At 53.0% G+C, this 20899-nt stretch overlaps 2 protein-coding genes across 2 annotated transcripts; one reads left to right on the top strand and one right to left on the bottom strand.

Annotated features, from left to right (window-relative positions):
* Positions 1-915: 915 nt before the first annotated feature.
* Positions 916-20141, bottom strand: LOC111066374 (ceramide synthase). Its single transcript, XM_041591913.1, has 4 exons — positions 19498-20141; positions 1945-2449; positions 1527-1856; positions 916-1438 (listed from the first exon to the last, which is right to left on the bottom strand). The coding sequence occupies exons 1-4, from the start codon at positions 19896-19898 to the stop codon at positions 1301-1303; spliced, it is 1374 nt and encodes a 457-aa protein (XP_041447847.1). The 5' UTR covers positions 19899-20141; the 3' UTR covers positions 916-1300.
* On the top strand, positions 2769-10149 carry LOC111066361. The gene is given in 2 exon segments (XM_041591970.1): positions 2769-9227; positions 9229-10149. Coding segments are annotated over 2 exon segments (7122 nt in total). The 5' UTR covers positions 2769-2919; the 3' UTR covers positions 10043-10149.
* Positions 20142-20899: the final 758 nt, after the last annotated feature.

Here is a 20899-nt window from a genome sequence, read left to right as displayed (position 1 = left end):
CAATAAACTCAATAATTCGCCTGCCCCTATCGATGCTTAAACAGACAAAAAGAAACATTCAATGTGTACCGTTTACCGTGCAACAAAAGAAAAGAATACTACGCACACATACACAGACACATACATATATCTTACTAATCACTTTGGCTTTTGCAAACATATACATACACATAAACACATACACATATCTATATATATATTCAATTCAAAGAGACAGAGGAGTGATCGAAACTCTCTTTTGGTTTAACAGTTTTTCTTTTTTAGAACATAAGCTCGCCTTTCCGTTAGGGTTTTTGTTTTTGTTTCTCATTAGTGTGGGATTTTGCGCTTAACAATATATATCTATATATTCTTGTTGTTGTTGTTGTTGTCTGGGATTATACAATAGCAATGGGGATATAGGCAACAATTGAATGCAACATTTTTTTCAACATTAATTCATTAATTCAACGCCCTCGTTTCGTGGCTATGTGGGGGCGTGGGGGCAAGCTCAACACATACATACATACATTGTTTATTCTCCATTTCACTTCTTTTGGTAATTTTTTGTTTAGTTCGATTTTTATAGGGTTTTAGTTGTGGGGATGTGGTAACGCAGAGAAGGAAACGTTTCGACCCCATAAGTATAAACCAGATCAAACGACAGCGGCGCTGCCGCTGCTGCGCTGTCTGCTGCTGCGCGTCTCCGTGAGCGCCATAAGGCTAGGCCAACCAAATTGGTCCAACCAGGTACCCACTGTAACAGATCGCCCCCCCCTCCGCCCCCACGGAGCCCAATAGAAGCCCACAACGCCCACATATACCAAATAATTTTCATTCCCCCCCCCCCCACCACCACCCCCGGCCGGGGGGGGAGGGGGGGCTCTATGTATTAGTTCGATTTTTTTTGTTTGTTTGTTTTAATTTAATTTAATTTAACTTTGATCTTTTCGTTTATCCGTTTTGTTTTTTTGTTTTTAGTACATAATGTCTTTTGTTTAAAAACTAAATATCTGTCTACGCACGCCCGGGGCTCGGGTACCTCCTCCTCTGTGTGTCCTGTTGTCTGTTGTCCGTATCTTCGGTATATCCGTGTCCGTATTTAATTCGTTGGTTATTCGGTTATATGTTGGTTTATAGCAGTGGCATTATACCTGGCTGCTGGGGTGTGGTGGTGCAGGAGGGCACTTGTATAAACTTGTATAAGTAACAGCTGTAGGGGACATACATAGCTGCGCCTCAATATAAATACATAAATAGCTAGAGCTTTCCATTCGCTTAGCTTAACAAAACAAAACAAAAACTAATCATCGATTTTGCACTAGTTCTTGCCATTTATTATGGCGGTGGTGGGTGTGGTGGGCGTAGTGGGCCTTGTGGGACTTATGGGAGTGGCTGTCGCATCCGGTGGTTGTCCATTCTTTAGTGTCGCCGGCGGCCTCCGTTTCGGCAGAAAAACCTGTGAACACAAAACACGAAAATGAGCGAGATGGCCACAACACACACACAATACAAAAGCGAAAGGGTGGGTGCGATGGTGGGTTTACCTTGAGAGCGCCCAATACCATCAGATAGAACCAATAGAGCTGCGGCAAGAAGAGTATGGCAATGCTGACCAGACAGCCCCGTGGCAGGCCGCTCATGGCCGACCATAGGGTGGCCGCCTCAATGGCCAGGCTGTAGCGCCACATCACATACGGCCACATGCAGACGCGGCACACAAAGAAGGTGGCCAGCATGAGCAGACCGTTGGCGATATACACGCGCGATTCCTTAAGCCGCATCGTGCTCAGGATGCTCCTCAGCGACACAAACGGCGTGGAGAACTCCATCATGAACATGTAGCTGTAGATGCAATGGCCGCCACCACGAATGTACTGCAGCAGCAAATAAGGGAGAAGAATCGGGGTTAGAATTTGCATCATGTGGAAATGGCTGTCGCTGTCGTCAGACTGTGTGTCTTACCGTGACCACCAGCAGGCCAAAGGTGCCGATAAATACGTGATGGATCATCATGACCGGATGCGTTAGCACATACTTGAGGAAGTCCCAGCGCCCGTCCTTGGGTATCTGCACACAGGCGCCATCATAGTCACAGATCTCACGCGGAGTGCCCGGAGTGCTGCCATTGTTGTTGCCGCCCGCGCCAGTTGCCTCCCTGCCCCTGCCATTGGTCGCCTCACAGTGGCTCCTCACATGACCATTGACCAACAATGATGCATGTCCCTGTCCCTGTCCCTGGCCCTGTTCCTGGCCCTTGGTCAGGCGCAACAAATGCAGCTTGTCGGCTATCTTCTGGGTGTGCACCTTATACATGGACCAAATGTCGTACATAAAGTATGCGGTGCCGAACCAGCCGTAGGCCTCCATCAGGAAGTGCGAGGCGTAGACAAATGATTTTGTGCACGTGGATTTGCAAACGATGAGGCCCACCAGAAAGGAGAACGATGCCTGAATGGCCGAAACGATTCTGAAAAGAAATTCAAATCAAATAGAGTTGAAAAGAGCAGCAAAAATAGATAAGATATATATAAGAAATAGATATTGATGCTGGATGGGAAGTAACTGAGAAGTATTCAAGTCGCAGCACGTGTGCCGCTCTCGCTCTCTCCCCAGATCTCTCTCGCTGCTGTTGCAGCACTCGCTACATTCGAAACGTGTGTGTCCATTCGCTTAGAGGGCATTTGTACAGTCAGCTAGGTAACAGGAGCTAAATTAGAACCGATTCGCCTGCGCAGTTGAGTTGAGTTGAGTATTTTGTTGTTGTTCGCTTGATGCGAGTTTTACGTCAGAGAAATGTCGAGAAGTGTACGAATTAAACAAAACCTTCGACTTTCGACGGAAATCAGTTATCGGAAATAGCTCAAAATTTTAAGTACGACATCAGAAGCAGAGAGCAGAGAGCACAGAGCACAGAGACTCCATCCATAGACACGGCAGATGGAAGCAAGAAAATGCCTGCCGGAGGCCGATCCCTGCCCCGTGCGACAATATCTCGCACGGCAGGCCGAGGCCCAGGCCAATCAGCGCCAGAGCCTCAATCAGTATCTGGAGAAGACCATGTCCGATTTCCCGCCGCCCCACCTGCCCGGCGAGGCCACAAAACTCGCCGCGTCCGCGTCCGCCGCCGCCACTTGCCAGTGCGTGGCCAGGACCAGGCCGAATGCGATTCTGAATCAGTTTGTCGGCGGTGGACGCAAGCCGGGGAAGCGCCTGCTGGTGCCGGATCTGGCCACCGATTGGTTTCGCAAACAGAAGGTTTTCCTTGACAAGATCAGCCCCGAGGAGCTGGCCCAGGGCCAGGATCGCCAGGATCGCCAGGACCGTTGCTTCGGCCACCTCGATGCCTCAGAGTACCGGCTGCCAGAGACCCGTTGCGCCTGCCCGGCCACAAAACGGAGCCAGGGCCAAAGTCGCGTGTCGCTCGCCCGACAGCGGCACCAGCAGCTGCAGGGCAAAGCCACGTGCGGCTGCCGGAGCGGGGCCAACGGGGCAGAGGACGCTCCAGCGGGAGACGAGCAGCAGCAGGATCAGCAGCGGCTGGCCAAGCAAATGTCCAGCAGTCAGACCATCACACGCTGCCGGCCCCATGTGGCAGGATGCGGCACCGAGGGTGGCATGAAGAACAGCAGGAGCAGGAGCAGCAGGAGCAGAAGTAGGAGCAGCAGAACTAGCAGAGGTGTAAGCAGAAGTAGGAGCAGGAGCAGCAGCAGGAGCACAAACAGAAGCCGAGCGAAACGCAGGAATGCTGGCGGCCACAGTCCCCATCGCCGACACCCGATCGTGCGGCGCAGCAGCTGCACTTGCCTACGGCGCAGTCCCTCATGCCGCTGCCCCGGCCAGATGCAGTTCCAGAGCGACGGCCAGCCCATGTCCAGGGAGTGCCAGCTGGCGACGCGTCGCACAGAGCCGCTGATGCCGTGCCTGCGGCGTAAATATGAACTGCAGCGGGCACCGCAGCGTCGACTCGAGCCGCAGCACTTTCGCCGCATCTCGCCGGAGTTCTTTGGGATACTGAAGAAGTACGAGGCGGCGATGACCGAGAGCTGTCCGCTCTACGGCATCTCGATACGGCACTGGGGCGAGTCGGCGCCCTGCTGCATCTGCGAGGAGGACGATGCCAGTCCCGAGCACATGCAGTGTCTGGGCGATGAGTCGGTGCATGCGGCGGGCGCAGTGCCCTCCATTCAGCAGTTGATGGCCTCCGAGGCGGACACGGAAGAGTATACGGCTGCGGGCGAGCATCCGGGCGTCGAGGAGCAAGGTTCCGAGGCTCCGGCTGCAAGCAGCGGTCCATCGCCCTGCAACGATGACACCTGTCCCGTCCGAAGGCTCGAGCCCCTGCCGGCACCAGTGCCGAGGGCTAAGCCCAAGGAACCGGAGCCGAGACCACAAGAGCCGCGCAGGAAGTCCGAAGCCAAGCAAGAACAAGCCGAACCAGAAGAAGATCCGCAGCCACCCAGCAAGGAGCCAGAGAAAAAGAAAAGCGGCTTCAGGTGCTGCCCCTGCTGGTCCAGGGATCCCCTTAAGGATGATGATGCTGCCGGAACGCAGCGGGAAAAGCCAAAGAAAGAGAAGAAAGAGAAGAAGGAGAAGAAGGAGAAGAAGGAGAAAGAGAAGAAGCCAAAGAAGGAAAAGAAATCCAAAAAGGGCGACAAATCCGCCGGGGAGGTGCCGAATGCCATCATTCCTCCGCAGGCATTCTTGAGTGGATTTGCGGGCCTGTGCAGGCGCTGCATGCGCTCGGGCCGCCATCTGCTGTACAGCCACAATTCGAGCTACCAGCGGATCCGTCGCCAGAACCAGGGCTACCGCAACGAGCAGGCTCCACCAGCAGCAGCAGCAGCAGCAGCACCACCCCCAATGCCATATCACATGCGTGGCGTGTGTCAGCTTCAGCCCGATGTCTGGCAATTCGAGCAGCAGCCAAGGACAAGACAACAGACAGCCACAGACACGGAGACGGAGATGGAAGCGGAAACTGTGTCCTGGGCAGCAGTAGGAGCAGCAGGCGGAAAAACGCAACCGGAATGGGAGCCATCAGAGGATGAAGGCGGCTCCCTTGACAGCTGCAATTGCAGCAGCACCACCCTGAGGCCCAGCTCCAGCTGCGAGGCCCAGCCCAGCCGTGGCCCTCTCTGCACGACGAGACGCAGCCAGGCGGGTGCCTGCAACCTCGATGGCTGCCCATCATCGGCCATTTGGACGCTGCAGAAGCGTAGCTCCAGACCGCTGAAGCGGCGATTTGTTAACGAGAACTTTGGCAGGCGAAGGCTGCCAGAGAGAGCCGAAAGAGCCGAAAGAGCAGAAAGAGCCGAGCAGGAGAGAACAGAGGAACAGATCAAGGGCGGAGAGGATGCCACGCTGAGGGATAATAATACGTCGTCGTCGTATGTGGAGGGTTTCTGCCTGAAGGTGAACAAGCATGGCACACGGGCCTGCTATCTGGCCAACGATTATCTGCAGCTGATGAAAATGGTGGCCAGAAAGCGGGCCCGTTACGACTGCCTCAAGACCAAGAAGACCACCTGCCGGCCCAAGCCAGAGCCCAGTCCCCGGCCCACGGCGCGCAGTCGACGAGCTTCGCCCGCGGCAGCAGCGCGCGGCAATGCAGCAGCTGCCGCCCACTCGAATCGGTCACGGAGTACCGGAATGCGTACGCAGTCCGCCCCCGCTGCGGCAACAACGGCCAGGCATCCAAGGCGTAGGCTACCACCACCCAAGATGCTGGCGAGCCCATCCACAGATGCCGACTCGGATGGGGCCAGCAGCTCCCAGGACGGGGGCAGCCGCAAGGCGGAGAGGAAGAAAGGCACAAGCTCCGCTAGAAATTCACAAACAAGAAGCTCCCTCAGGAAGCGACCGGCCAGAGCCAGTTCCAGTCCCAGTCCCAGTGCGAGTCCCGCCCGCTTAAAGTCGCGCTCGGCCCGCAGCTCGTCGTCCAGCAGGAACGTGGAGAGAAAGCCAGCATCGCCCACACGTAGTGCCAGATCGTCGGCAGCCAGGAGACACTCGGCACAAAGGCAGCGCCAGTCGACGGAGTCGCATACGAAGGCTGTCGATCGTGTGGCATCGAGCAGCGACCTCGATGAGGACTGTCGGCCGAATGAAAACGGAACTTGTGCCCAGTATCGTGCCGCAATCAGCCACAGATATCCGGACTATGCCATGGACGAAACGGAATCCGTGCCGCAATTCAAGCCATCCGATTCGTATGCCAGTGAATGCCTGTGCAAAACGTATTCCTATTCGAGGGCAGGAACCAATGCCATGGCCACGGCCATGGCCCCGGCCGTGGCCCCCCAAGATGTAACAGAGCCCAGTCCGTGGTCAGCGGAGACCGCTGCACCCTATCAGGGTAATGCCGCTGCAGATTGGACCCAGGAGAAACAGGCAAATGGCCGCAAAAGCCCCGAAGCCCCGAAGAGCCCCGATTGGATGGGCATGGAGGAGGAGCAGCAGCAGCAGCCGCAGCAGCCGCAGCAGCAACAGCTGCAACAGCAGCAGCCGCCTTCAGTTGCAACGCAGGATGATACTCAGTTTGATGAGAATCCCGTGGAATGGGTGGAGGAGCAGCGTGAGCCAGCGGCTGCAGCTGCAGCTGACAATTATGCTGAGCAGCCAGCCTTTGCTGGGCAGCGAGAACTGTGCCACCAGGATTGTCCTTATTGGAGGACTGTGCATGAGGAGGAGAGACTGCAACAGCAGCAGCAACAGCAGCAGCAACAGCAGCACCTTCAGCTGCAACAGCAGCAGCCACAGTTCTATTCACAGGAGGGCGGCTATGATCAGGACGATGAGGAGCGACCCACAACGAGCAAGCATCTGAAAAGGCTGTCGCGCTCATACAGACTACGACCGCCATGCGGTGGGCCACTGCGTTGGATTGCCAATGGATTCACCAGCTCCAAACGGAGCTCCCTCTCGGACAGCGCTCCCTTCGAGCGGGGAAGAGAACGGGCACCACCAGCAGCAGCAACAGCAGCAGCAGCGGCAGCAGTTGTCAAAAAGCAGAGGCCACGACCACCCATAGAGAGGGGACGTCGCTACTACACGGAAACGCAGCCCAAAATGTGGTACGATCAGTGTGGCGGGCTGGATGGGATGAGCAGCAGCATTCGGTCGAGCCACTCGCGCTGCTCGATACGTGCCCTCAGCTCCAACGCGGAAACCGTTGAGTGTCCCTGCCCGCCGTTACCGTCAATCAAAAGTGAGAATGTGAAGCCAGATAGATGGGGCATGCAGCAGCCACAATTTCAGCAGCAGCAGCGGCAGCCACAGTTCCAACAGCAACAGCAGCAGCCACAGTTCCAGCAGCAGCAGACACCGAGGGTGACTCCTCTGATGCAGCCACGGCAGACACAGATGCAGCCTCAGATGCAGCCTCAGCTGCAGCCTCAGATGCAGCCTAAGCTGCAGCCTCAGATGCAGCCTCAAATGCAGCCTCAGATGCAGCCACAGATGCCGCCACATCATATGCAGATGCAGCCACGGCCAATACAGCCACAGCCACAGCCACAGATGCAAATGCAAATGCAGCACGCGATGGAGTACCAAAATCCCAACCAGAACCAGAACCAGAACCACATCGAACAGAATCGCTATAGGCACTACGAGCAGCAGCAGCAGCAGCAGCAGCAGCAAGCGGCTGCTTACAATCCGATGCTGTCGATGGCTACTGCTGCTAGTCCACTCAACTTTCCCATTGGCTCGGGCTTTGGGCCCAGCAAGAAGATACCCAAACTGTTGAGCAATCAGCCGCTGGAGCTGAAGCCATCGCTCGCCCAGAAGCTGGAGGCCAAGAAGCCCAAATGGATGCACCACAATCACGCACCGCTGACGCTGCGCACCGCCCGACCGCGGGCAGAGGCCTACTACGAGGGCAAGATGCGACGGCGTTGCCTCAAGTTCATGTTGAGCATCGAGCAAGGCAGACAGCCAGCAATACCACCAGCACAGGCGCCTGCCGAGCAGGAGGACTGGTCCATCACCGAGCAGCAGCAGCAGCAGCAGCATCAGCATCAGCAGCAGCACGAAAGTGAGCCATCCGAGGAGCTGCAAGAGGAAGAGGAACAACCACAAGAACGCGTGGGGCAGCAGGAAGAGCAGGAGCCATTGAACGACTCATCGGAGGAACAAGTTTGGTTTGGAGAGCCCGGCTACGACGTCGATGAGGGTCCGCAATGGAGCCAAACGCGTCGCTCGCTCTCCGGCAGCGTGGTGATGCGTCCTGCAAACAATGCGGCCACGCGGATCGAACATCCAACGCATCAATGGCCGTATTCAGGTCAGTCGCAGCGGCATGACGAGCGCCCGAGTCAGCCGAGTCCCACATACGATCCCTACTATCGTGTGGACGCGGACCACTGGCCGCCAGAACAGCAAGCCGCCCATTGGGAGACGCCTCCTTACCACCCGAAGCAGCAATCGCCACAGCAGCAGCAGCAGCAACAGCCGCCACTCAATCAGAATTATCAGGAGCCACAGTCTCAGCGACAGACTTCACGCCGGCCACAGGCGCAGCCGCAGCCACAGCCACAGCCGCAGCCACAGCGGCAAGCACAGCCGCAGCCACAGAAACTGCCCCAGCGGCAGCCACAGACTGAGCGGCAGCCACAGCGCCAGGAGCAGCCACAGCGCCAGGAGCAGCCACAGCGCCAATCACAGCGCCAGCCACGGCATGAGCAGCAGCAGCCACAGCCTGAACGCCAGCAAGATCCTCATCTTCATGCCCATCCCCCCCATCCCCATGCCCATGCCCATCGTCAGCCTCAGCCTCAGCCTCATGTTCAGCGCCAGACGCCGCTTCCGCCCCCGCCACAGCCGGACATTAATGCCAGATGGCATTGGCGTATACCGAGATCTGTGTCAGAGACCAGACCCTTCTACGACGAGGAGGAGGAGCAAGACTATGCCCCGCAAGAGGAGCGACAGCCAACCAATTGGCAGAAGCATGCACCGCCGCCGTCGTACATGCAGCCAATGCATCACCACGGCGTGGCACGTTATTCTGCTGACTCTGGCCGGGCGGCTGCAAGCCGTAGTCCCCCCCGTCGAGCCAGCAGACACCGGGCGCCGCAGCGGCAGGGCGGTGGTGCGGCCGGTGCCATCACCGCAGCCGCACTGGGACTGAGGGGCCTGGTCCAAGCTCTGGGCGGGCCCAGATATGCGAGAAACCTCTCGACGGTTTCCGGCGAGTCCGCAGAGGGGGGAGGCGACCATGGCAATGCCCTCGATTGCGGCCAGCCTTCAGCCCATGGACTTCTCAAGGGAGCAGCTTCAGTTCACGGTGGAACCGGCAACAGCGGTACATCGCGGCGCACCGCTCGGCGCCACGGAGCAGACAGCACCAGGGGCAGTCCGCAGCTATGGCTGTGCGTTGGGCAGAGAGCAGCGGGCCCGGACATACGCTGTGCAGAAAAGACCTTCGGCATTTCTGGCCCGCTCCAGCCGGGTCAATGGCTACTCCAAGCCGCCATCCACGGACAACGAGCGGAGCTCTCCCCTGTCGCTGTTCGCCGTGCCCACATCCAGCAGCAATCTGGCGTGGCGAGCCGAGACGAGAGCCGCCAGAACGATAACGAGCACGCGAATCCCAGGCGGTCAGGAGGAGCAGCCACGCATGCCGCCTCCAGTCTCGATTCTCTCCGATCTGGACTTTCACACACATTCCACATCACACAACAGCATCTGCTCGACATCGGGCGGCTATCGGGCGCCGTTACCGTCTCTGGCACTGTCCGAGGATGGCACTTCGTCCCTGGCCGTATTCCTGGACAATCTTCGAGCCAGAAATGTACTGCTGCTGCCCGGTAAGCCCAGCCCTCTGGCGGAGTTACCGCCCAGCGGAAGTGCAGCAAAGTGCAGCGGAAAGCAGCATCAGCAGCAGCAGGAGGAGGAGGAGGAGGAGGAGGAGGAGAAGGAGAAGGTGGAACCCACGCAAGGACGTCGCTGGTTTCCAGCTACACCGCTGGTCATCCCGCCCACCTACAATGCCCTGCTGGAGGAGCAGGTACTTCAGGAATATCTGCCCACGCCCAAATGCAGACGCTTCAAGACTTGAATGTTCCAACGATCCCACAGCAGCAATCAATCCTCCAAGTAGCCATAGCCCGGATAGCTCAGCGTTTCACATCAAGAACCAATAAATAGCTCAGAATTTCCCTTAAACGAATCATCGATGATTGATTGATGATATGGCTTTCATTTCTGCTACACAAGATACGACACATCTGTAGATCCCTGAGCCATCTCAGTTGATGGCAAGTAGTGCCGTGGATGCACCCAAATTGGAAGACATCGAGAGAAAACTCAGTCCCTGAGGCAAAGCGGAATTCCTTCTCGTTGTGTAGTCAAGGGCGCTGGCCGTAAGATCGTTAGATTATTCTCTGTGTATCTCGGTGTATGGTCCCTGGGTGCCTTTGTGTGCCTTGTTACTCGTTACTTTGATGGCCGTTATTCTTGGCAATTGAATAGGCACTGCCCTACGCGTGTGGGCAGAGTGTTCGTATCAAGAATTAGCGTCGAATTCATTCGTTTACTAGAATTTTAAATAGTGATAGACATCTGAAGGACTCGCTTATTGTGGGGGAGTGCCACCCTGCATCCGTACACCGACGGTGATGAATTCCTGCCTGTTGCGTTTGCTGGAGCTGTTGGAGCTGCGCGAGGTACGACGTGATTCCTTCTCCGAGGCCGAGGAGCCGGCGCCCGGCGACTTGCTGGCGCGTGGCAGCTTCACCGAGTGCTTCTGGGGACTGGTTTGGCTGCCGGGGGAGCCAGAGTAACGGACCGGCGGCTCCTCGACCGGCTTGCGTGTACAGTAGATGGGGGCGTTGCGGTCGCCACGCTTCCGGGCAAAGGCCTCTTTGGCTGCTCGGCCACGGGCCTTCTCCTTGCGCTCACGCCTGCGCTTCTGGAGGATGGCCTCCTCCTCGGTGATTTGCACGGGGCCGTAGGGCTGGCAGAAGCGCCGACACAGCTGGGCATTGTAGAGACGAGCGGCACGGGCATCCTGCCGCAGGAAGCCGCAGACGAACGTGTCCAGCCGCAGCATGGCGATCGTGTAGACAAGCCAGTTGAGATCGATGCGTCCGTTGGCACGGGCATTGAGCTTCTGCAGCATCCACACGAGGCACCTGTACTGGTCCGGCTGCAGCACCGGTGCGAGAAACATCAGGCGCATCACCTTGTGGGCGTTGTCCAGGTCCAGCGGATCGGTGAACTCTCCGCACCGGTCATAGATGCTGTCGTTGATGGCCAAGTCTTGGGCCTCCGTGTACGGCGCCTTCACGCTATCCAGCGAGCAGCTGTTCTGCTGCACCGTCTGCGTCTCGAGATACGCCAGCCGGCAGAGTGTGGACATCACAAAGTGGACGCTGCAGCGGAAGAGCCAGGCCAGCGTATGCAGAATGGCCCGATTGCGGTGGCAGCTGCATCGGCACTCGTGCTGTTTGTCCGACTTGCAGTAGGAACAATTGGTGACCGTGCAGCACTTACGCTCCACGACCACCGCCGACCTCAGCTTCTCCGGCCGCTGGGAGCAGCAGGCCAGCATCTGTTCCCTCGCCGGGCAGCACTGGCCGCAGTTGTATGAGGTGCACATGTCTCTTATCGGGAATTTAGCTCAACTACAGGGTATCTCTGATCGATAATTACTTTTAATTTTGTTCACGGGTTTTTGCTGACAACTCCAGGAGAATCAAGGACTGAAACTGGGGACTCTCTCTCTCTCTCTCTCTCTCTCTCAGGTTTCACTCGAATCAAAGTGCAAGGCTTGCTCAGTTTCGGGCACAACCGAGAGGGAGAGTGTACCTTTCCAGTCTCCAGGCGGACAAGCGCTGACCCACTGGGGGCATTCGTGTCGCCCAATGATAGGAGGATGTCGCTGTTCCCTCTCCGAGTCTCTCACGCTATTCTGCTGTTCTTAAGTGCTCAGCGAACGGACACCAGACACCATTCAACACGAACGAATGCAAATCGGAATGCAGCGATGCATGCAAAAGTTATCGATGAATATATCGTAAAGTGCCATCTCTGTTATGCGTTACAGAAAAAGCTCCTCCCTGCAGCTGTAACTATCCGCATAAAGATTCGACATTTATCCATTAAATTGAATGACAATCGAACAATTTACAATCGGAAATGATAAATAGATACGGTTGGGAGCAGTCAGTACCTGCCTTAAGGCCCACCCAGGGCGTCGCTGGAGGACCTGCTGCATGTCCGGATATACAGAGTATGCCACCACGTGGCCAGACCCACAGACACCACTCCCCCTGTGGGCCCTGCTGTTTCTAACGACACCCAGATGCCTAGAGGCTGGAGACTGAAGGCTGGAGGCTGCAGGCTGGAGTGGTACTTGGAGGAACTGTCAGATCCCCCCCATGGCGAGCAAAGAGTCGCTGCCTCGCTCCTGCTTTACGCTCGAATTGAACACAGAATCTGTTTGAGTTTAAAGTAGGCCGATATTCGGGCATTCATGTCATGCCGTAGGCACAACGAAAGGCAAGTCACATTATTACTACTACGCTTCGCCTCAACAAATCAGCATGTTAGAGCATTCGACAAAAATTTCTCAAAATTAAAGGCGCTTTTATCCATTTAAGAAACATTAAAATTATACACAGAACAAAAACAAAACAAAAAAACAAAGAGGAAAGAAGAGGAAAGGAAAACTAATTTAAAAGCGTTTAGCATTAAATTTTCTATGTTCTCTAACTTAACTGAGATGTCGAAAGCAACAGCAACGGAGACCGGGGGACGCAATGGGAAATTCTTTCGGTATGTGTGCCCCCCCGTTCGCCTGGGGTCGTGTCCTCCAGTGGCCGCCAGGCGGCCCCCCTTGGAGGCGCTCAGCGGGGAGCGACGACGACAGACGAACCTGCAAAGAAAGGCAAGGAAGCAGCTGGCCGTGGCCGGAGGAGCAGCAGGGGGCACTCGCAACATTTGGTCTACAGGCGGCGCAGGTGGAGCAGCAGAACTCCTACAAGCCGCACGTCGTAGAGGTGGCGGAGGCGGTGTAGGAGGAGGAGGTACTGTTCCATTTCAGCGCCCTAGTCCTATTCCTAGTCCTGCTCCTGCTCCATCCGTACGGCGTAGAAAACTGCAACATTTGACGCCACGCCTGCCGCGGCTGGCGGACACGTCAGTGGTCAAGTGGATCATGAGCCCCTGCCAGAACTTTGAGCAGGACAGCGACTCGAACTCGGAGGAGGGCGATCTGCAGCAGACCAGCAGTCGAGCGCTCTCTGCCGTTGGCTCTCGACGCCACTTGGAATCACGCACCTACATCGTCCCCAGCCAGCGGATCATGAAGGTCGCCGAGCTGAAGAAGGCCCAGGTGTGGCCATTGCTGGCAAAGAGGGAGCGCCGCCAACAGCAGACCATCGCCAAGCAGGCGGTCAAGTCTTTGCTGGACCTGGAATCGATCGTAAAGGCTTCAACCGAGCCGGAATCGGACGCGGAAACGCAACCCGAACCAGAACCAGAACCGGACGCTGTCCAGGCTGACACCGCGGCAGCGTCAACGTCTGGCCACAACTGTGGCTGCCAGAGCCAAAGGTGCAGCAGCAGCAGCTGCAGCAGGAGCAACAGGAGCAGCGTCAGCGGTGTCAGCCAGCCCAAAAAACCATCAGCGGAGGCCAGCACGTGGTCCAAGACGGGCCACGTTGCGGTCAACTCCAAGGCCATCAAGCTGACATCGACGGTAATCAAGATTATTCCCAATGCCGCCCAGCCAGATGCAAAGGTTGCGCCTGCCACCATCCGCACCTCGGATGAGCGACGAGCAAGGACGAGCAAGCAAACGACAGCCAGAGCTGACCCAGACCCAATCGAGGAGCCAACAAATGTCCTATTAATGGTTTCGGCAGCACCCAAGCCCCCACCAGTGGTGCGCCAGACGAGGACTTGTGCGCCAAAGACCCCACAGCCGATGCCTCTGCCCAGGCCACAGGTGAGCCGAACCAGGACCCAAAACCAGAAGCAGAACCAACCCAGCACGGGTACAGGAACAACTGCCCGGGCTCAATCTCAATCTCAGCCTCAGCCTCAGGCTCAGGCTCAGGCTCAGTGCCAACGGTCTGCAGCATCAGCGGCAGTTCCGCCGCCGATCACCTCCAAAATTGTCTGCAAGGCCCAGCACAAGGTGCCGCGCACAGCAGAGGACGGAATCGACATGAGCTACCAGTATTTTGTGTCCATTCCGTTGAAGCGCGGCCATAAGGCGCAGTCCGTGCGCTATCTGTACCGGCCGATGGTGAAGAGCCTCAATCCCACCGTTCGGCGAACAAGCGTCAAGCGGAGCAAGAAAAGGAAGGGCCAGCTGGCCGCGGACAAGTCCGAGGCGGAAGAGGAGCCACAAGTGAACCCAATGGAGGCCAAGGCAGAAGCAGAGGCAGCGGCAGAGACAGCGGCAGAGACAGCGACAGAGACAGCGACAGCGGCAGCGGCAGAGATCGAAACAGAGGAAGAGCCGAAGGAGAAGCCATTCAAGGTGCCGGCACTCAAACTGAATCGTAAATACATGCCCTTGCTGCAGATGCTCTCCCAGGTGCCCTATCCGCCGGAGACCGAGCCGAAGCCCAAGTCCAAGGACCTCAAATATCACGAGTCAAACGAAGATCCTCAAGAGGCAGAAAAGGAGAAGCCTCAAGAGCCGCATGGAGATCATCCAGTGGCATGTTCAGATCATCAAGTGGCCAGCACCGATCGTCAAGTGGCCAGAAACGAGGCTGCGCCATCTCTGGAGGCTGTTGGCGATGCCAAGCCCAAGAGGCGCAGGACGTCTATCGGACATTTTCGGCCCATCCGTTCGGTACTGGTCGACTACAAGCCGGAGGCAACGCGTCTGGATTCGATTGCCGGGGCCCAGATCTCCTACCATGCCCCACTCCGCTTCATGCGCCGCATGGAGGGGGGCGAAGCACCCAAACGAAGCACTTCTCCGGACGATTGCCAGCAGCAGCAGCAGCAGCAACAGCAGCAGAAGGAAAAGGCTACGGACATGGCACAGAGGGTGGAAAAATCCGTAAGCTTTCAATTGTCGAAGGCCACGAGCAGCAGCAGCCGCATCAGCAGCCGCAGTAGCAGTAGCAGCAGCAGCAGCAGTCTGACGGACAGCTCCGAACTTATCAACAGCTTCAAGATCGATAGGCCTCAGCCAGCGCCAGTCCCAGTCGCAGTGCGGGACCAACGCAAAGGCAAGAAGAAGGTGGCCAGGAAGAACAAACCCAAGAGCCCGAATAAGAAGAAGGCCTCCAAATAAAGGGCCTCCTCCTCCTCCAACACAGCAACCTATCCTGCCGCGGAGATGCCAGTCAACAGCCACATTCGATTGGTCCTTGATATCTAACGAGGGGCTCGGCTCTCAAACGATTTAATAGTAAAATTCTGGCAAAATTTCGAGTTTCTTTTTTCGAGCTTTCAACCCAATTTTGACGATGACCTCACGCCTCCAGGGGGCGCAGCACCTGCAAAGGTCAGGCGTCAGGGCTCTTGGGTTTCATTACATCAAGTTTTCGCCCCATGGGCGCCAGCTGAATGTTAGATTGCTTGTCATTAGCGTTTGTTTATGTGGAATGGGATTGGGAATTGGATGGGCGCTGGGCGATGGGATAGTTCCGTTGTGAGTGAGCTTTGTCGGCGCTTTGGGGGAAAGGGAAAATTGTGTCGCCAAATGAAAGCAAAGCACTTAAAATTACCGAAATATTACCAAAAAAAAATAACAGAAAAATACTAAATACCAAAAAAATACCAAAATTATATTGATAGTAGAAGGGAGTGATTCGCAGATTATGGGAATCCCATTCCAAAAAAAAAACACCAAAAGAAAAATACCACAATCCCTAAAAAATACCAAATGGGAATACTTAAACCTTAATAGCTAAATCTGATTATCTTTTCGTTTTCGCTATCAAGTAATTACTCTTTGTTTCGGTTTTTTATTGTCGCTGGTGCTCGAGTATTTTCCCTTTCCCTCTCCCTCTCCCTCTCCGACCGATCCCGTCTGGGCGCCGGGCTCTACATCAGCACAAATACACGTAGACCTCTGGCACAGTCCATGGCATAGCTGCTGCTGTCATCTCAACAGGTTCAAAGTGGTTTTTGTAGCAGCTAATTAGACCCACAACTGGTCCCCTTTTTTGCTCAATAAAAAAAAGTACAGTGCGTCTCAAAAGTGCATCACACTTTATTTTCATAATACATACATATATACATATGTATATCTGTTTGTCATGCAAGATGATGCATCGAAAAAGCTCAGAGAAATTACTTTTAATGGAGTAATTTATTGAATCGTGAATCGTCTATTATTTGTGTACGACCTCCGCGGAATGGAGGTTTATGGTACATATGTATAACTAGACTTTAAACTAAAGTATATATTTCATGGGCTTACATAACGATAAGGAATGGAACTATAGACTCTAGAGGTTAGAGTGGAAGCACTTCATATATAATACTTATATAAATAATCCCAATAAAATAATAAATAGATTTTACCAGCACAAATTATAATAGAACTGATTTGTTTACACTCAAAATATTATTATAGTCGTGATTAGTGTAATTGACTAGAATGATTAATAATGAATCGCACTGTAACGCGCACATGTACATATGTATGTATGTATGTATGTATGTACATATGTATATATACTCAATTAGACGTGATTCCGTCCCGTAAATATCGTGCAAAGTGCCCATTGAACCTTGACGTTCGCCTGCCTGCTTGCCTGCCTGCCTGACCTACACCCCCCAACCCACCCACCTTCCACTCAAAGAAGCCCTCAAACTCGGACTCGGGTCTCGAACAGAAACCGTAGAAAATGGAACTGAGGTCTCTGGCGACACTTATTGTCGTATCGTCGCATCGAATAGAGAAATTAGTTTCAATTAGAATCACCAGCCGTTCTAGCTAATGAATGGCCCCAAAGGTGGTAATGTGTGTGGCCCCCGGCCGTGCCTTGTACTACCTTTAATATAAAATATACTATATACATATGCACACACATAGCAGTGTACTTTATAGTAGGTGTCTGTGTGTTGTTTTTGGGACTCACAAATTCACGACAATCAAAGGCAATTGGAACTGAATATGATTTTGATATCGGTTACTGGGTCGGGCTCGAAAATCGAGTACAGTCATAATGAAAGTAAAATCTAACAACAGCTGGCCGTCTAATTAAGATTTATGATGAATGTCAAGGCGACATTGGCGAGAGAAATGGGGAAATGGGGGAAATGGCAGAGGAAAGGAAATTTTTAGTGGCACAATGGCACTTAAAGGCCCGGCCCTCTGAAAGCTGTTCTACGCTGTTATATACCCCCGACTTTGATTATGCCGAGTGGCACGAGCAGTGGGGTACGGGCGAGTGTCGAGTGGCTAGTGGCTAGTGTGACGAGTGGAGGGCGTTTGGCGAGTGGCTGGGTAGCTGGGTAGCGGTTGGCCGACTGCCGTAAGCATGCTTTCCCGTAAGCATCTAAACACAACGTGACGCTTATCTACTCACACACTAGCACACACTCGCGCTCCGCTCCGCTCCGCTCCCTCCCTCACACAAACACCTTAATCGATACCGATAAGCAAGACACTCACACATACACACACATCTGCACATTGATGGGGCTCGTTCCATAGAGCGAGATGGACAGACAGACGAACGGGAGGGACACCAGACAACAGCAGAGCAGAGATAGGCAGGGCCAGGGCTTTACTGATTGTCTTATCAAGACGGATGTGAATTGGGGCTGTTGGAATTATAACAGTGACCTGTAATAAACCGCTACAATACCCAGAATTTTTGGTACGAATATTTTAAACTAATTTCGAATACAATTAAGAAAACACAAAATGAAATTTGTGTTCAATTTAGATATTTTATGTGTAATCTAAAATCTAAAAATATTAAACATATTCAAATTTTAGGAAAAATTTAAAATTCTGAAAACTCATATATACGATTCCAACCGATTATTCTAATGGAATTGATCAAATTTGAGTATTTTTTGCAGAAAAAATGCTGCAATTTGGACATATGTATTTCTAGCAGAAAATGGAATATAGAAATTTGAATTAAATAAAAATATTTAATAAAAAAAAAAAAATGCTGAAATCCCATAACGACGATTATTCCCATGGAAACTATCGATGCATAAAACGATAAATTATTGAATTACCCTCTGGTGATCTGCATTTACAAACCATCGAGTAAATGAAATTTGTTCACAATAATATACATTTTCCAATCAACTATTATTAAATATCTGCACAAATGAATCATATTACAAACAACCAAAAAGATCTAAGGCTATGACAACACTGACGCACAAACGGACTGGGTTCTGTGCGTGAGTCATTATTGAAAGAATTATGATGATATTTTCAGTAGTTGCAATGGAATTCTGTAGATATCTGTTCCGGAATTACTTGAGAGAGAGAGAGAGAGAGCGAGCGAGATCTAAAGATTCATGTATGATTTGCCCAATGGCCCGGCATTATCTTGTTGTGGATGATTGAACTAATTCTAGCTGCACAGCACAGAGATTGAGTTGTATAACACCGCACGGTCGGTCCTCCTATCATCAGATCATGTAATCGCCATACAGCCAGACATCTCTCTGGGGGTAGAGAGCGAGCATAGCGATGACAGAGCGAGCAATGGGAGGCGGGGGATAGACCTCAATTTAAGCGCGTTAAACAATTCTACACACTGTTTAATTAACACTCAGAGCCAGGGCATTGCATTCGATGGGTGTATAATATATATTTTGAGTGGAAACTATTCCAAAAGTAAAAGTATGTTGAATATTACAGTTTGATGTAGATATTGGGTGACCGGGTAACCCGATGGCGAATACCGGTTAAGAACCGTTTCCCTACCCGCACAAAAAATGATTTCATTCCGAGAGACAGATGTTTGCCTTGAAGCCAAAACCCGTTTTTGAATGCACCCACCACCCCCAGCAGCAGCAGCAGCCCCATCGGTCGCATCTGTCTCCCCCTTTTTAGGCCAGAGAGGCGCGCATCTCCCAGCCACCCACAGACCTTGACCCGGATGAAAGAGAGATGCGATGCGATGCAATGCTATGATGATGAAATGAATTAGAGAGAAAAGCCCAAGAAATTGCCGAACAGAACAATTGCCGCAGGCAATGTCAGGGCCAAATGCGCGTCCAGCTGGATATATGTATATATATATGGATAGGGAGAATATGTACTATATATCTAAAAATATATACATCCAAAATGATGATGCTTTTGCGTGTGCATGCGTGGGTGTGTGGTGTGGTGTGCTGTGGTGTGGGCTGCACTCGACGCAAGAAAATCAATAGAGATATGCATCGAGAGAGGCCGCCCACACACTAACACGCACCACACTTGAATATACACGGCACACCCACATGGACATGGACACGAACCCACATAATGATGCAGCGGGGGCGGCACACCCCACCCCACCCACATGGCAACAGGACTAAGCCCCTATGTATAGGGATAAACCACACACTCACTTGTTGGTAATTTCCAGGACATCGGACATCATGAGGCGATACTTGCGCCGAAACTCCTGACCGCGCCGCGTCTCCAGCAGATACTTATTGCAGAAATCCGTCAGCGATACAAAGTAAATGAATCCCAGGGACGTCAGAAAGAGTCCCCGCTGCAGAGTGATCCTGTCGGTGGTGTTCGGTATCTGCCAGAGGCTGCCGCACGCCAGACCCATCGATCCAATGGAGAAGGCCAGCGAAAAGTAGCAACCGTGACGCGGCCTGACCGGCGCTTTTGCATCGGTCCCATCATCCTGGCTGCAGGCGGCGGCGCCGGGGGCTGCTGTTTCACTGCCACTGCATTGCCCCTTCACATTCTCTGGCTCGACCGAGGGCAGCGACTGTCCATTGCGTCGCAGATGCATCTTCCTCCTGAGGGGGGAGAGGGGCGGACGATTATGTTTGTTATGGCGCCTCGCCTCTGCTTGATGGCTGATCCGGAATGGGAGATCGATATGGGGGGCTGGCTGGCTGGCTTACAACCTGTTGCCTGGACGGTGGCTGGGCTGACTGCGGCGTGCTGGCTGATCGGGGCGGACTAGGCGTGACACGGTTGCATTGTGGCAAAAAAAAAAAAACAATTGTAAGCTATACATATGTACATAAATGTCGCGGGTGTGTGTTTTTAACTGTGCCATAGAGGTGTCAAACCATCGAGGGCACTATCGATAGTATCGATATTTTACTGCTAGTCTCTACTATCGACGGTTTTGCGACTATCATGATAGTATCGAGCTACAGTCGTTTCGCTTTTGATATGTTTGGATTGGCTACTATAAAATACGAAGACAAATTTGTAAAAAATTCGACAGGTGGCATCTAATTTTTACAATGGACAAGTTCCTAAAAGGTTTCAATGGTTTTTTAATAATTATTTCAGCCCGATACTGTCACGATAGTATCGATTGTTTTTTTCAAAACATTCAAAGCTATCGATGGCTCAACTATCAATCGTTTGACAGCTCTACTGTGCCACCAACATGCAGCTGCCGCGATGCAAGTGTGACCGCGCACTTATCGGTCGAATATACCGTCGGAATATTCCGAAATATACCTCCTCATTTTCAAAATATACTGTAACTATACCGATGAATACAATTATATATTACCGTATACATTAGATATACATATACGTATACGCTTAAATTAACATAGAAAAAACAAAAATTAATCTTAATTGATTCAATGGGACTCATAATGTCAATATTGAATGCCTTGAAATGGACATATCGTGTGTGGTTTTCATGTTTCGTAGTCTTTTGTTTCGGGTTGAGACTCCACTTATGCCTATCCTTTTGTTTAAAATCGATGCTTATTATAACATCATTTAACGGCGTCTTGAAAGTTTGGGGAATAACCATATTAA

The sequence above is a fragment of the Drosophila obscura genome, unplaced genomic scaffold (genome assembly GCF_018151105.1).
Source record: "Drosophila obscura isolate BZ-5 IFL unplaced genomic scaffold, ASM1815110v1 contig_165, whole genome shotgun sequence".
Classification (NCBI taxonomy): Eukaryota; Metazoa; Arthropoda; class Insecta; order Diptera; family Drosophilidae; genus Drosophila; species Drosophila obscura.
Note: the sequence above shows the minus strand (reverse complement) of the source record. Positions and strands in the feature narration are given on the sequence as shown.

Bases quoted from the DNA above. Each gene is read 5' to 3' on its own strand.
- LOC111066374 (XM_041591913.1), bottom strand. From the start codon at position 19,898: ATGCATCTGCGACGCAATGGACAGTCGCTGCCCTCGGTCGAGCCAGAG. The intron at 1,857-1,944 runs GTAAGACACACA...TTGCTGCTGCAG, and splicing joins TTGGCCTGCTGGTGGTCACG to TACATTCGTGGTGGCGGCCA. The intron at 1,439-1,526 runs GTAAACCCACCA...TTGTGTTCACAG, and splicing joins TGGTATTGGGCGCTCTCAAG to GTTTTTCTGCCGAAACGGAG.